Raw genomic sequence first — 16,100 nt, 5'->3', positions numbered from 1 at the left:
GAATCCTGAAACCCTTTAAACCCTGTACAGGGATCTGGAATTACATACAACAAGGTCTAGGAGATCGCTACCTGTGGAAGGCTGCAGTCCAGAGAAGAGTATTTGTCAGGCAGGGTCCAAACCAGGAGGTACAAAAAGGGAGAAAATCGGCAGGCAAGAGGGTGGTCAGGAAATTAGGCAAAGGTCAAACTCAAACCAGAGATGGCAGCGAAGTACAAAACATGCAGGCATTAGAGTAGTCAGAAGAGGCAGAGGTCAAAACACGGGGATCAGAAGTTCAGGAGCAAGGTGTAAACCAGAGTCAAGCAGTATACTACAAGACTATATCTGGCGGCGACAAGCAGACAAGAGGGAGAATAAGAAGGGTGCGGTGCTTTCCCATTGGCTGTAGCTGAAAGGTGGTAACATCAGCTGGAAGACACACACCACCACAGTCAGCCAGTGGTACTGCAGGTCCCAGGGAAACCCAGCCTAGTGGATTGGCGAAGACTGCGCCCACCAGAGCCACTAGCACTGACTCCTCCCCTATCACCAGCACTGCCCACGGTGGGAATATGGCGGCACCTGATGATCGAAGCAGAAGTCGCAGAAGCGGATTCTGGTGGAGATGTGACAAATACATTGTTTAGTGACTGCTCCCAGGTACCACATCATATCTCCCATAAAGCGCAGTACCTGGAGTGGCCATTATACCTAGCTGTCATCTGTTCTGGCACTTGTGGCTACTATCTGCTGTGGAGTGTCGGACCCCGACTCATCTACTATAGATCTGATCATCAATAGGTCTGTCCCCAGCAACCCTTTTAAGTTAATTGTCTCAGTTGGGTATCCATTGGCTACTAAAACCCCTAGTGATCAAATTATATTGCTAATGCAATCTGCAACATCCACTTTCAACAAATTGCAGTATTACTTGGCATCCATTGAAATAAACAAACAAGTAGTCAGGACAAGTCACCCAGAAATTTGGAGAGTAAGTTGAAAGCCCTAATAGATTTGGAAAGCGAGCATGAGACCTTGCTCTATGACAACCATGTGCGTAAAAAGCTTTTGGACAAATTGGACCAATCTCGTCGATGAATTACTTTTTCCCACAATGACGAATGTCCTCACTGTTCTGTTATCTTTGTTCTAGCCATGATTGTCTTTAACGGTGAATGTACAATAAATCATTTCTCTATACAGTCATCCATAAAATAATAAGCAGTCAAGTGCTAGTTAACAATGCACCCCGCTGTCCTTACAGAATAGCTAGTATCTATAAAATGGCTGCTCGGAAAATGGAATGAAGCTGCTTGAGATACTTTATTCAATTAGTTGGTTAACTAATCAATACTATTGTCCATTGCTACAAAAATTGACTGTCAAAGCCTCTGGGTGCAGAGAAGAAGATTCTGCTCATTGAAGTTGAATTAGATTGCTTAGTAGCATTAATTGCTTGTCATTGACCTCGAGAGGGTAGGATTTCATCAGGAACAGAGAGGCCGTATGTTTAACAGCTTATTGGGCTAAATGAATGGTCACAGTGGGCTAAAAGATAGTGGAAATATAACTGGCTCAACAATATTTTACGTAAATAATGATATATAATCTAGGGATATGCATGAGACTTTATGGTTATTTTCTTAGCTAGTGTTGAGTGGCTTAGATGACTTTTGTATGGAGTGAGTCTTCTAGACTTGAAGCTTTGTGTGTAGGCCTAGTGCTTGGAAAATAGTGCTATATGGACCCTCGATACTACAGAGTACTATGGAAATATAGAAACAGCTCATCCAGTGTAGCATACTTAGTGTAGTAACTGAGTTCCCGCAACGCTCTCTCCCCTCCCTGTAGGGACTCTGACTCACTCACCTCCGCGGCTGACCTGCACCACGCTGCCTGGCTTCCCAATGCTGCTCTACGTGGGTCTTCCCTGCTTCTTCCTCCTGGGGCCTTGCACACTGAACAGGTCCTCCAGGAGTGCTGATGGGGTTCGTGCGCGCACCGCTGCCCTTCTATTAAAGGGCCAATGTGTCATTTACTGAAAGAGCCTCTCAGCCTATCATTCATTGAGTGGCACTGGGCACTTAAGGCACTCTCTCACTAGGGGAGGTGCCTGATCAATGTGGTTAGTTAGTGGTTTGTGCCCTTGCCAGCTAAATTGTCAGGTCCCATTGTCCACAGTGCGTCCCCGTGTCAGTGTACAGTGTCCTTTTCCTGTTTCCTAGCCCCGTTGGTACCCCGGTGCCTGTCCATCCTTGCCATGCTATCCACCAAAGCTGCCCCAGTGGTTCCTGTTGCACTTTTGACGCTGTCCATCCATTTTGACCATACCATCTGCCACAGCCATTCTGAAGCACCTACTTCACTAGTGAATCTGTCAGTCTGCACCTTTGACCGTTTTTACCCTGAGGGTCAGCTGCCGCAGTCCCGGCCACTGCCCTGGGAGTGGCACCTGGCATCTGCTTTGCAGTGGGCACTTAGTCAAGCCACTCCCACTAAGGGCTAAGCCCGGGTCCCCCCCTTTGGTCCATTAGGTCCACTTTTGCTCGCCACATTACCATCTCCAGCGGTGAGTGTAATGCGGGCGTCACACGGTACGATCTATCGTGCGATCGAACGAACGATCGTACCCATCCCCGTCATTTGTGCGTCACGGGCAAATTGTTGCCCGTGGCGCACAAAGTCGTTAAACCGCTGTCACACGCACTTACCTGCTGAGCGATGTCGCTGTGTGCGGCGAACATCCTCTTCCTGAAGGGGGAGGGACGTTCGGCGTCACAGCGACGTCACACAGCCGCCGGCCAATAGAAGCGGAGGGGCGGAGATGAGCGGGATGTAAACATCCCGCCCACCTCCTATCTTCAGCATTGCCGGCGGGAGCCGCGGGACGCAGGTAAGCTGTGTTCATCGTTCCCGGGGTGTCACACGGAGCGATGTGTGCTACCCCGGGTACGATGAACAACCAGCGCATAGAAAAATAAACGATTTTTTAAAAATGAGCGATGTGTGACAGATAAATGATTTGCAAGCGTTTTGCGGCGCTCGTAGGTTTCACACGGGATGACGTCGCAAACGATGCCGGATGTGCGTCACAAAAACCGTGACCCCGATGATGCATCGCACGATAGATCATCTCGTGTGACGCCCGCATTACACTGAGAATAAGGAGGTATCTAATAGAGTATAAAACAATTTCTGTTTGGCACCCATGGGTGCTGTATTACAATGTTATCTCAACTTATACGCAGTAATACTGTAATCCTAAATGTGACAAAATCAACAACAACAATTTGCTTTGAGTTTTTTCATAGTGGACTTGAAGTGCAGTCGGGGGAGTAAATTGATCAGTATGGCATACTGTCCTATGTAGAGTATGAGTGTTTTATGCCTAAGAATGCCAGACTGAACAAATACATTTCACTTTTGTTTAAATGTGTCCAGGGATGATATCACTCTGATTGATCCAGGCAATGAGATCCAGACAGTTGGAGCTGCATAACAAAAGGCTCTGCTTCGAAATGTTCTAAGCTAGATCCTGGGTAAGCTCCGATTGGCCTACAGTTGAACAGGTGAATCCCCCGGTAGGCCTCTGTGCAGGAGTGGGCCCCCTACTCCTCCAGTTGTTGGCACAATACACTTGATTTACTATGTACAGACAAGCCTGCATCTCATGATCAATTTACCAAACTACCTAGTATATTATTACATAGACACATAAGTAAATTTGTGCATGAGGGTAATGTAAAATTTGCATGTAGAATATCAGGCTGTCCGAGTCAATAGTTCTAATGGACCCTTAGGAAACCCATCCAACTTTGTTCCTGGATGTGAACAGTTTATTCGTGTCTGCTGATATGAGAGGACCGTAGGGTTTCAGTAGATGTTTCAAGTAGAGATCATCGAAGTTACTTATAGTCTTGAACATCATTGGGCACATGTTAAAAGTAAAGCATTACAGATTGCTCAGTGCGCTTCATTTACTGATGTCTGCCTATGTAAACTAACTGTTAAACCACACCCTATCACTAAAGGCAATGTATTGCTTTGTCTTGAAGTCTTCAGTATAGGGCATTACAGTATTCCAGCCATCAGTTTATAAAGGTATGTACCTGGGTTGATTGATCTACTGGTGAAATAAGGTGTGTCATTTTGTCAGTGCTTCTCATAGGGAAAAATTTAAGACTTAAAAAAACAAATATCAGCCATTTTTTGAGAGACAGTTCTTCATCAATACTTTTCCCCCCAAATTGTGCACCTGAACTAAGTTTTGAAGGGGTTTTGTTTTCCAGGGATAGAGGTGACCTTGGATCAAAAGGACTACAGTTTTGTCCAGATTCAGTTTTAGCCAGCTGGCATTCATCCATGACCATATTCTGCCTATGCATGTCCTTGATGCATTTGTAAACTTTATTATCCATTTTAACATTATATTCAAGCTTTTATGCAATTTTTCTTTGATATTGATAATGGAAATTGTCTTTGAATTTCTTGACTTAAAATTGCCCTTCATGTTGGCCTTGATGGATATCAACTAACTTGATTTTTGTTTCTTATTTTCTAGGTTCCTAAGCAATTTGTAAATAAGATTACCTGGAATTATAGCTCCCAACTCAAGTTTATGTATGGCTTGGTTAAAGTTGCAGCCTCTTGCATCGGCATTTCTTCACTTTGGACTTATTACTTTCATCTTGCTTCTTCAAAGTCTTCAGGTTCATGCTGTTTCAACAGGAGACCCTCCAAGCACTTCACACAGACAAAACCATTCCTGCACTGGTTCCTTTGACTGTAAGGCGGGAGTTATTTTGCCAATATGGTACCCAGAGAATCCTTCACTTGGAGATAAGATTGCCAGAGTTATTGTGTACTTTGTGGCAATGATCTACATGTTTCTTGGTGTATCCATCATTGCCGATCGTTTTATGGCATCTATAGAGGTCATAACATCACAAGAACGGGAAATCATTATTAAAAAACCCAATGGTGAGACCACCACAACGACTATTCGAGTATGGAATGAAACCGTTTCAAATTTAACCCTCATGGCACTTGGCTCTTCCGCCCCTGAAATTCTTTTGTCGTTGATTGAGGTCTGTGGTCATAATTTTATTGCTGGAGATCTTGGTCCATCAACCATTGTTGGGAGTGCAGCATTTAACATGTTTATCATTATTGCTATTTGTGTCTATGTCATACCTGATGGTGAGGTTCGAAAGGTCAAGCATCTTCGAGTTTTTTTTGTTACGGCAGCATGGAGCATCTTTGCATACATATGGTTATATATGATCCTCGCTGTGTTCTCTCCTGGAGTGGTGCAAGTTTGGGAAGGTTTGCTCACGTTATTCTTTTTTCCCGTGTGTGTTGTCCTTGCTTGGGTGGCAGACAGACGTCTACTCTTCTACAAATATATGCACAAAAAGTATCGGACTGACAAGCACAGAGGAATTATGATTGAGACTGAGGCAGAGCACCCAAAAGGGATTGAGATGGATGGCAAAGTCATGAATTCTCATTTTCTTGATGGCAATCTGTTAAACATGGACGGAAAAGAAGTAGATGAATCTCGCCGAGACATGATAAGAATCCTTAAGGATTTAAAGCAAAAACACCCCGAGAAGGATTTAGATCAGTTAGTAGAAATGGCAAACTATTATGCCTTGTCACATCAACAGAAAAGCAGAGCATTTTACCGAATACAAGCCACCAGAATGATGACCGGAGCAGGTAATATCCTAAAGAAGCATGCTGCCGAGCAGTCGAAAAGATGCACCAGCCTGCAGGACATATGCTTGGATGAATCTGAAGAGTTTGTGTCCAAGATCTATTTTGATCCATGCTCCTATCAATGCCTTGAAAACTGTGGTGCTGTCTTGTTGACCGTTGTTAGAAAAGGTGGCGACATCTCCAAGAACATGCTGGTGGACTATAAAACCGAAGATGGTTCTGCAAATGCAGGAGCCGACTATGAGTTTACAGAAGGGACCATAGTCTTCAAATCTGGAGAAACCCAAAAGGAATTCTCCGTTGGAATTATTGATGATGACATCTTTGAAGAAGATGAACATTTTTTTGTGAGGCTCAGTAACATCCGAATAACTGATGCTCCAGATCCAGTGGAACCCAATACTTTTACCTACCCAAAAGCAGTTTTGGTCTCTCCTTATGTGGCCTCCGTTACTATTCTGGACGACGACCATGCCGGGATTTTTACATTTGAATGTGACATTATACGTGTTAGCGAAAGCATTGGTGTGATGGAAGTTAAAGTTCTTAGGACATCAGGAGCTCGGGGCACAGTCATTGTCCCTTTTAGGACAGTTGAAGGCACTGCAAAAGGTGGCGGAGAGGATTTTGAAGATACATATGGAGAACTGGAATTTAAGAATGATGAAACTGTGTAAGTAGTATATTTCATTCCATAGTACATAACCAAGATTTGCAATTGTGAAACTAATAGTGGTAGCAGGTAATCTAAATCTATATATGTGTTGTCTCTTCAAGAAATAATTTTTGTAAATTTTAACTTTTTGGAAAAATGTAGACCTGAAATATTATCTCTTGTGTCATATAAGGTGCTCGCCCAAATATCTGTCGTACAAACATGTTCATTTGTATGTTATAGATAGGTGTTTGATGGAATTTTTTAGCAATGATACTATATTAGACACAATTTTTCCAATTTTTTGCTTTTTAGAGTGTCAAGTTCTGTTGCACTGTGTTGGTTCATCTGGAAACTGTGATTGAAATCTGAATTACTTACCGAAATTCACTCAGGTTTACGAGATAAGATGATCGCTAATAGATAGATAATATAGTGTATATAGTAGATTGATAATAGTGTTCCACCTTGTATATAATATTTGAGTTTTTTAGTTAAGTTTATTATTATGTTACCACTGATATTAATGCAGCATTCAGAAAGGGGCTTCAGTGCCCAATTTTCAGGTTTCGAGAACCCCAATTTCAAGATTGCTGGGGGTCAGCAAGTTATTTCCAATCCTGAGATCGGGGCTCTCGCCTCCTGAAAATGGGTCACTCCAGCCCCTTCCTGAGCGGTTGGCATGCTTGCAGAGGATCCATTCATTGCATATGGGGCTACCTAGTATAGCACTCCGCTTTAGCTGGTAGTCCCATAGAAATTGAATGGCGCAAAGGCCGTACATACTCACCCTCACTTTATTCAGGATGGGGCTTTGTTCTCGGGGTTTCTGAGCCCCAATCTCGGGATTGTAAGACAACCTCCCGCGATTAGCAAGGTATCTCCTACCTCAATGATGTTGGATAACTTCATTTTTGTGAAATAACCGTTGCATTTTTGCCCCCCATGTTTTCAATTTAGTTTAAATGATCTTTCCTGAATAACCTCTAATATTACCGTATTATATTACCATTGATATTTATACATTATTACATTATATTGGCACATGAGGTTTTTATATACTTGCTTCCCATTTCATTAGTTTTGTCTTAAGATAGCAATTAGTTCCTTGGCGATTTAGCACTATTTTGTCCTCCTGGGACAACTCACTTGAGTTTCTAAGTATGATTAAATAAAGGATGGTTGCTAATGTATTAAATCTGTGTATACAGCATAGTGTGTATATATATCCTCACCTATTGCTGCTTTCTTCAGGATCCGATGTTGTTCTGCTTCTTTTCTTAGTGATGTCACCGCTCTGTAGAGTTTCCAGGTCACACTGCATTTTACATGAACTCGAAAATTACTTTTACAATGTAAAGGCCCCGTTACACGCTACGATTTATCTGACGATATGTCGTCGGGTTCACGGTTTTCGTGACGCACTTCCGTCGTCGTTAGCGACGTTGTTGCGTGTGACATCTACAAGCGACTCCAAACGATCGTAAAAATAGCGAAAATCGTTGATCATTGACACGTCATCCATTTTTAAAATATTGTTCGTCGTTGCGAACGCAGCAGACATATTGCTACGTTTGACAGCCTGCCAACGACAAACAACATCGTTAGTGCGTCCGTCATCAGCGACGCGGGCGTGTCGTTACGAGCAATGCTCCTCGCCTCCTCCATTCTGATTGGTGTCACGCCAGGGTGTATGCTATGGACAATTATACGCCTCTGTCGTTGCCGGAATCGTTGGGAGGAATGCTGTGTGACGGTGTCCACACGACCGCCTTGGTCAAACAATATATCGCTGAACGATGTAGCGTCGTTTGTGAGATGTGTACGTGTGACCACTACAAAATGACCTATGAGCGATCTCGGCAAATCGTAGCAACAATCTGGGCCTGTGACATCGCTAACGAGATCGCTAGCGATATTGTTGCGTGTAAAGCGGCCTTAAGTCTATGGAGTGTCAGAACGAGGCACCGTAGGCTTATATTGTGAAGAAAAGACATCCGGCTCACACATAGAGTGTGAAGCAGTGACTTCACTGAGAAGAGGAGCAGAACGGCGCCGGATCCCAGAGAAGATGGCCGAAGAGGGTTATATTACACGCTACACTGTGCTACATGCACATTTATACAGATTTAATGAAAACAGATTTTCTGTAATGACAACATCCATCTCATTTTCTTACCATAATTTCAAGTAAACATGTGAAGTTTTACACAAATGTAATATGGGTGGAAGTCCTGGTCTAATTACCTAAACTAACGGTATACTAGATACAGCTGCTCAAGCCATTGGGTCCATGGTCAGGATGTGGATGGAAGAATGTTTGTTGTTTTTTTGTTTTTTTTATAGCAAGTCCTACCCTTTTATTGAACATTAGTGATATCTATAGCTCCACTATCTCTATACATAATGCTATTTTCCTTTTGCTGCGCTGGCCACACAAGTCCAGTATCAAGCACTGATTTTAAGTTCACAAAGCCACCAGTTTAGTGCAGAAATGGAGAGCCGTCACTCTTAACAGAATTACTTGTGTGATATACCATGACTTTGGTATAGTAGAGTTTTGGTGACCCACCTTCTCCACCCCTTTACATAACCCCCTTTAACCTAAACAACTATTAAATAACCACAGACACAAAGTTGGATGAAATGGCCACAGCAGCCTTTATTTAACATATATACATGGAATAAACATTAATTGGGGTGAGGACCTCAAAGCCCATAAATCTAGTCATTGACAAGTAACCCAATAAACATTACCTTCCCCCTAAACCACACTTGCTCCCAGCTGCAACCACCAACTCGGGAGAATCAATGTAAAAAGGGGAGGGTGAAGGGTTAAAATACCAAACATGGGACCCGACTATCCATCGCCGGTGTTCTCCCAAAATCACCAGACCACCAACCCAAACCAGGAAATTAAAGGGATCCACATCTACCTGGACCCCGAATCCAATTTACACCAACTTCAAGGACCCACCCCAACCGCTAACTGCCACTATGGCCCTGTTAACCCTCAACAAGGGAGGGAGAACGGGACTATCCCCAGGTAATCGCAGGTCAAAGAGGTCCTTTCTCTCCAAACTGCCCAATATATATACACCCCACGGTCCCAGTGGTACCACCCCTCCCCGATCTCGTCACCTCCCCCCAACTAAAGTCATGTCGGCCTCCACCTACACCGGGGGTGGGGGTTCTGGCCGTATACTTTTATGGAATGTCAGTGGAGTTTTTCTCATTACTGGACGATCATGAGTTTGGAAATTGCGGAAGACGACTGTAGTCTAAAACGCGTTTGTGACTTCTCAGCTGTCATATCTTGGGAGGAAAGTTTGGGTGAAACTTGTCTTAAGTTTGTCTGATTTTTGGGCAAAGTTGGGAAAACCTTTAAACTCCTCTTATCTATACTGATGTTCAGAGAACTTTGTTCTGTCATACTTATCATATAGTGAATGTGATCCTCATCCTCTGGATAATCACAAGGCTCTTGTTTGACTGATTATTGAACCTCTGTTGGTCAAATTACTTTTTTGGCAGCTGCTTTAAATAGAATTTAGTAAAATCTGTGATCATTGTATTTATGAGTAGTATGGATTTATTCCATATGTTTATATAGTAGCAGATCACACATATTTGTCTTAAATGTGTGTGCAGTCAATAAAAGCAAATGTTTGATTAATTTTCTGGGGTCACTGGACATATACCTCAGTAAATAATCCCCCAAGTAGAGCAGAATTCGGCTGGTTGTAGATAGTGTATGATGGCTACAAAGCGAAGAACCGTAGTGGCTTTACTGAACTGAACTTTTGGTGATGACCATAGATTTCTATAATGATCTTCCACATATACAGTGTAACCCAAGGAGGCCCGTTGTAGTGACACCTTATATATTTATGGCCTACCCAGAACCCTGAGCTACTGAGAAAATAGGGGTATAAAAAGTAAAGCTGTGCACGGGGCAGTGGACCACTGTTCTCCAGATAGGTAGAGTATAATGTGTAAATTGGGAAAAGATCTTTTGGGATGTTGAGCTTTATAGAAGCACTCCCATCAAAGTTTTTATTTTCCTAATATAGTGCAATCATCAGATAATATAACACTGTGTCCTTATAATTGCTCATTTTGCCTTTCTACCCAGTTAATTTTTCTGTTTTCCATAAAGTCTATGACATCATGTGATTAAAAAAAAGAATAGCTGAATCTTTCTAAGCTCCAAGTAAAGATGGGAAGTCTTTTTTTAACTGCATAAGTCCTAATTAGGAAAGTCAATGGCAGGGGGTAGGAGGGAGCAGCTGGATCAGGAGTTGAAGAGAGGGATGACTCATTCAGGGAAAAGAGACTTTGTGTTTCTTCATAAAGCAGAGAAAAGAGAAGAATTTACTGGGTAGAAAGGGAAAATAAGCAATTGAAAGTATATAGTGCCTTATAATATGACGACTGCAATATATTAAAGGGAACCTGTCACGTGGAAAAATGCTATTACCTGAAAATATGGGGCTAATCTGCAGTTTAATAGCATTCTGAATCTGCCTGGAGCTGGCACATTGAACCCTGCTGCCAGGAGGAAATTAACTTTAATCTTCCCGGCAGCGTTCCAGTTTCAGTCACTGGGGAGGAGCCTCCGCGGGTTCAGTCACCGCTCTGTGTATGAAAAGCTGTAACTGTAACCGTGCTCCCCACACTGACTGACAGCGGCACAGCATTAGACCCAGTTGTCACTTAGTGAGGGGGGCACGGTTACAGCCGCCGCTCTCCATACAGAGAACTGTGACTGAACCTACGGTAGTGCCGCCCCTGTGACTGAGACTGGAATGCTGCCAAGAGGATTAAAGTTCACTTCCTCCCGGCAGCGAGGTTTAATGTGCCGGCGATGGGTAGGTTCAGAATGCTGTTAACCTGCAGATTAACACCATATCTGCAGGTTGATAGAATTTTCCCACATGACAGGTTCCCTTTAAGAGGATAAAAACTTTGATGGGAAGAAAAAAAATGTATGTTATGTTACAAGGGCTGTCTCTTAAAGGCAACCATTCTTCATGTGTCACATTAGGTTACATGGACGTCATAGAGATTTCTACCAGCAAAATTTGCTTTTTGATATGGACGCCAGAAGCTGGACCTGTGGCGATCGGTTGATCGGCATCGTAGCTGTAAGAGTTTAAAGGTGGGATTATGCTTGTTGGAGCCTATTGTAGTCTTCTGCAGGTGACTGCCATGTAGGTGGCTTCTGGTTAGGTGGCTCGTGTTGGTTAGCCCACCTAGCGTTGTCGCTTCTGTTCCCTAACATGTATTCTTGTGATCGCCTCGTTTTAAGACAAACTAAATATTGAACACAGAGCATTGCCAAAAAAAAAAGGCTGTGTTGCCTGCCAGGAGCAGCTAAATGATGTCTGGAGCGAATGCTTTGATTAGGATTCATCAGAGCATTCAGTGTATAATCTATCATTTGGATCAGTCGCAGCTTTTGGAAAAGAAAAGTTCAGATCTTAATGAAACTTGTCATCCCTATAACCCCTTTGGTTACGTTCTATTTTGTGCATTATGTGTCTGGCTGAAGTGCTCTCTTGGCTTTAGCAAATATTGAATATATCATTCCATGCAAACACATATTACTATTTTATATTGGTACGTACTGGACACCAAGTACTTTGTCACATCTATTTAGCCCTACAATTGTAGAATGTTCTGCCCATTGTCTTTAAATAACGTCATCTATTGTTATAATATACATCCTTACTAAAACGCATATTTAGTATACTTACAGGGAATATAGCACGTTTTTGCTATTTTATCTGAGAACAGCACAATATAGGGAATGAAAGTCTGATTCCAGGGATGTCTTACTAGGCTGTGTGCTGTAGTTTCAATACAATCAGTGTTTTATCTGCGGGAGATTATAACTACAGGACTAGGTCTCATGTGCAGAATAGACCAGGTAATCTGTGTGACCCCGCCCACACCACTGATTGGCGGTTTCCTGACAATGTACAGAGGAAGCTGCCAATCAGTGATGTGAGTGTGCCGCCCTGGCAAAACCAGGGTGTCACAGAGGTCTGCATCTATCTTTTTGGTGCAGATCTCACTCTCCCTTGGGGAGTTTCCCACACAAATACACACCAGCCAATCAGGCCCCACTCGCCCCCTCCTCAGGAAAACGGGAGGGGGAGAGAGGAGCTTGGAGAGAGCAGAGTTTAGTTTCAGTCAGTCTGCAGGAGGAGAGAAGTCATGAAGCAGCTCCGGTGGGGAGCTAGGGAGAGTGGCATTAAGGGCCTCAGGAATAGGCCGCTTGTGGGGACCCAAAGTGGACCGGGAAAGGGTAGTGGCCCCCCGGTGCCAGCTGTCGGGACCCTGTCCGGACCGGTGCATGGAGCAGACACAGACCTCAGGCAAGAGAATAACACCTGAATTACACACACGGGTGTGGGACTCGTCCTCACAGCAGCCGTGGGCACCAGTTACCAGCAACTTGGTTAATTCTTGGACTCGTGTCAGTTATTGCCTTATACTGTGAGTACTCCTGCACCACCCGGTCCAAGCCGTGGACTACACCCGTCACTCCCTAATCCACAACTCTCAATTGGGCCCCGGGACTACACCTCCCCTACCCGTGGAGGGGATCCCATCTTGCTGCCCCACACCACCAGTCCCGGGCACGGTCCCCAGAGGCAGCGGCGGTGCCACCATCTCATCACCGCAATCCACGGGTAGCGTCACGGACAATTCCCCTGTACATAATCCCCTTTTTGCTGTGGAGCCTGGGATCACAGACCGGGTCACGCCACCGTACACCTACAAAAGTGAACCCTTGGCCCGGATCTGAGTACCCCTTATCCCTGGGCGACACATGAGCAGGGTTATACACAGCTCAGCATTTTGACTACTGCTACATTGATAGAGATTCTAACGGCCCCAGTCAGTGACACATCATCGGAATCAGGTTCTCAGCCCCTACATCATGCTGATGTCAGATTACATAGCAAAAACCTGCTGATAAATTTCTTTTAAATGGAAATTGTGCCATCCATTTGAGCAGACGTTGAACAGATTGGTATAAAGATTTGAGGGAAAAGATTCAGTATATTAGAATTAGTTAATTTAGAGCCCTACTCAGCCTGGATTTAGAGGTCCCATGGGTGTAATATGGGAGCCTTCCTTGTAGAATTTGCATACAGAGATTACTGTCAATAACTGATTAGGACCACTCACTGGACTCTTAAGGCTGCTTTACACCAGACAATCTATCGTGCGATAGATCGTTGGGGTCACGGTTTTTGTGACGCACATCCGGCATTGCTTGCGATGCCGGCCTGTGTGACACCTCCTAGCGACGCAGTATCGCTCACAAATCGTGAGTCGTGTACTGGTCGCTAGGTTCCATAATATCGGTCCTGAAATCGGGCGACGGTTGTTCATCGTTCCCGTGGCATCACACGTCGCACCGTGTGACACCACGGGAGTGATTAACATCGTGTACCTGCCTCCCGCGTCAGCCGCCGGCTCTATGTGGAAGGAAGGAGGTGGGCGGGATGTTTACATCCTGCTCATCTCCGCCCCTCCGCTTCTATTGGCCGGCGGCCGTGTGACGTCGCTGTGACGCCGAACGTCCCTCCCACTCCAGGAAGTGGACGTTCGCCGCCCACAGCGAGGTCGCACGAGAGGTAAGTATGTGTGACGGGGGTTACTGACTTTGTGCGACACGGGCAGCAATTTGCCTGTGACGCAAAAAGGACGGGGGCGGGTACGATCGATTGTGAAATTGCACAATCGGTCGTACCATGTAAAGCAGCCTTAAGGCTGAGAATGAGAATTAAAAATCACAAGTTATATTGAACCTTTTACTACAAAACTATATATCAGCTTGCTCAGCTCATTTATCTCTATCACCTGCTAAGTTCTTTCATATCACAGTTGTGGCTTTATGGTAACAGAGTAGCAGATTTTCTGCTTTATTAGACATTAGGGATGAGCGGGCACTACCATGCTCGGGTGCTTGGTACTCCTAACTACTGATGAGCGGGCACTACCATGCTTGGGTGCTTGATACTTGTAACTAGTGATGAGCGGGCACTACCATGCTCGGGTGCTCAGTACTGGTAACTAGTGATGAGCGGGCACTACCATGCTCGGGTGCTCAGTACTCGTAACTAGTGATGAGCAGGCACTACCATGCTCAGGTGCTCAGTACTCGTAACTAGTGATGAGCGGGCACTACCATGCTCGGGTGCTCAGTACTCGTAACTAGTGATGAGTGGGCACTATCATGCTCAGGTGCTCAGTACTCGTAACTAGTGATGAGCAGGCACTACCATGCTCAGGGGCTCTGTACTCGTAACTAGTGATGAGCGGGCACTACCATGCTCAGGTGCTCAGTACTCGTAACTAGTGATGAGCGGGCACTACCATGCTCGGGTGCTCAGTACTCGTAACTAGTGATGAGTGGGCACTATCATGCTCAGGTGCTCAGTACTCGTAACTAGTGATGAGCGGGCACTACCATGCTCAGGTGCTCAGTACTCATAACTAGTGATGAGCGGGCACTATCATGCTCGGGTGCTCAGTACTCGTAACTAGTGATGAGTGGGCACTATCATGCTCAGGTGCTCAGTACTCGTAACTAGTGATGAGCGGGCACTATCATGATCGGTACTCGTTAAAAGCAGTTGCATGTTCGGATAGGTGCAACTCAAGTACCCAGTATAATGGAACTCAATCATTTTTCCGCAAAATCTTTTGGAAAAATGTTTGAGTTCTCCTTTGACTTCCATTATATTATACTCATCACACAAGTCAAACCCTTCCGAGTATCCATCTGCTGGTTACAAGTACTGAGCACCCGAGCATGGTAGTGCCCGCTCATCACTAGTTACCAGTACTGAGCACCAGAGCATGGTAGTGCCTGCTCATCACTAGTCACCAGTACTGAGCACCTGAGCATGGTAGTGCCCGCTCATCACTAGTTACCAGTACTGAGCACCCGAGCATGGTAGTGCCTGCTCATCACTAGTTATGAGTACTGAGCACCTGAGCATGGTAGTGCCCACTCATCACTAGTTACGAGTACAGAGCACCCGAGCATGGTAGTGCCCGCTCATCACTAGTTACCAGTACTGAGCACCTGAGCATGGTAGTGCCCACTCATCACTAGTTACGAGTACAGAGCACCCGAGCATGGTAGTGCCCGCTCATCACTAGTTACCAGTACTGAGCACTTGAGCATGGTAGTGCCCACTCATCACTAGTTACGAGTACTGAGCACCCGAGCATGGTAGTGCCCACTCATCACTAGTTACCAGTACTGAGCACCCGAGTATGGTAGTGCCCGCTCATCACTAGTTACCAGTACTGAGCACCCGAGCATGGTAGTGCCCGCTCATCACTAGTTACCAGTACTGAGCACCCGAGTATGGTAGTGCCCGCTCATCACTAGTTACCAGTACTGAGCACCCGAGTATGGTAGTGCCCGCTCATCACTAGTTACCAGTACTGAGCACCCGAGCATGGTAGTGCCCGCTCATCACTAGTTACCAGTACTGAGCATGGTAGTGCCCGCACATCAATTTTAGCTATCAGGTAATAGATTGTCCGAGGACAAGGGTAAGCGCTTGATCCAAAAAACTCACTTAAAATTCTGCAGCTGGTTTATAGGCAAAAAACACCCCAAAAATTGCCTGGGTACAAACGAATAATAAATTGAGATTTTTCATAGGTAGAAAAAACTCACCAACCAGCGCTGAATAGTAAGATT

At 44.8% G+C, this 16,100-nt stretch overlaps 1 protein-coding gene across 9 annotated transcripts in view; it reads left to right on the top strand.

Annotated features, from left to right (window-relative positions):
* Positions 1–16,100, top strand: part of SLC8A3 (solute carrier family 8 member A3) — a 489,560-nt gene that overhangs the window by 175,779 nt on the left and 297,681 nt on the right. For all 9 annotated transcript variants that reach the window (XM_075329953.1, XM_075329948.1, XM_075329951.1 and 6 more), the window contains exon 2: positions 4,544–6,376. In XM_075329953.1, the coding sequence (XP_075186068.1) occupies positions 4,605–6,376 (1,772 nt within the window). In that variant the 5' untranslated portion in view covers positions 4,544–4,604. The remainder of the gene's footprint in view (positions 1–4,543; positions 6,377–16,100) is intronic.

Source organism: Anomaloglossus baeobatrachus, chromosome 12, assembly GCF_048569485.1.
Source record: "Anomaloglossus baeobatrachus isolate aAnoBae1 chromosome 12, aAnoBae1.hap1, whole genome shotgun sequence".
Taxonomy (NCBI): Eukaryota; Metazoa; Chordata; class Amphibia; order Anura; family Aromobatidae; genus Anomaloglossus; species Anomaloglossus baeobatrachus.
This window is presented reverse-complemented; position numbering and strand designations above follow the sequence as displayed.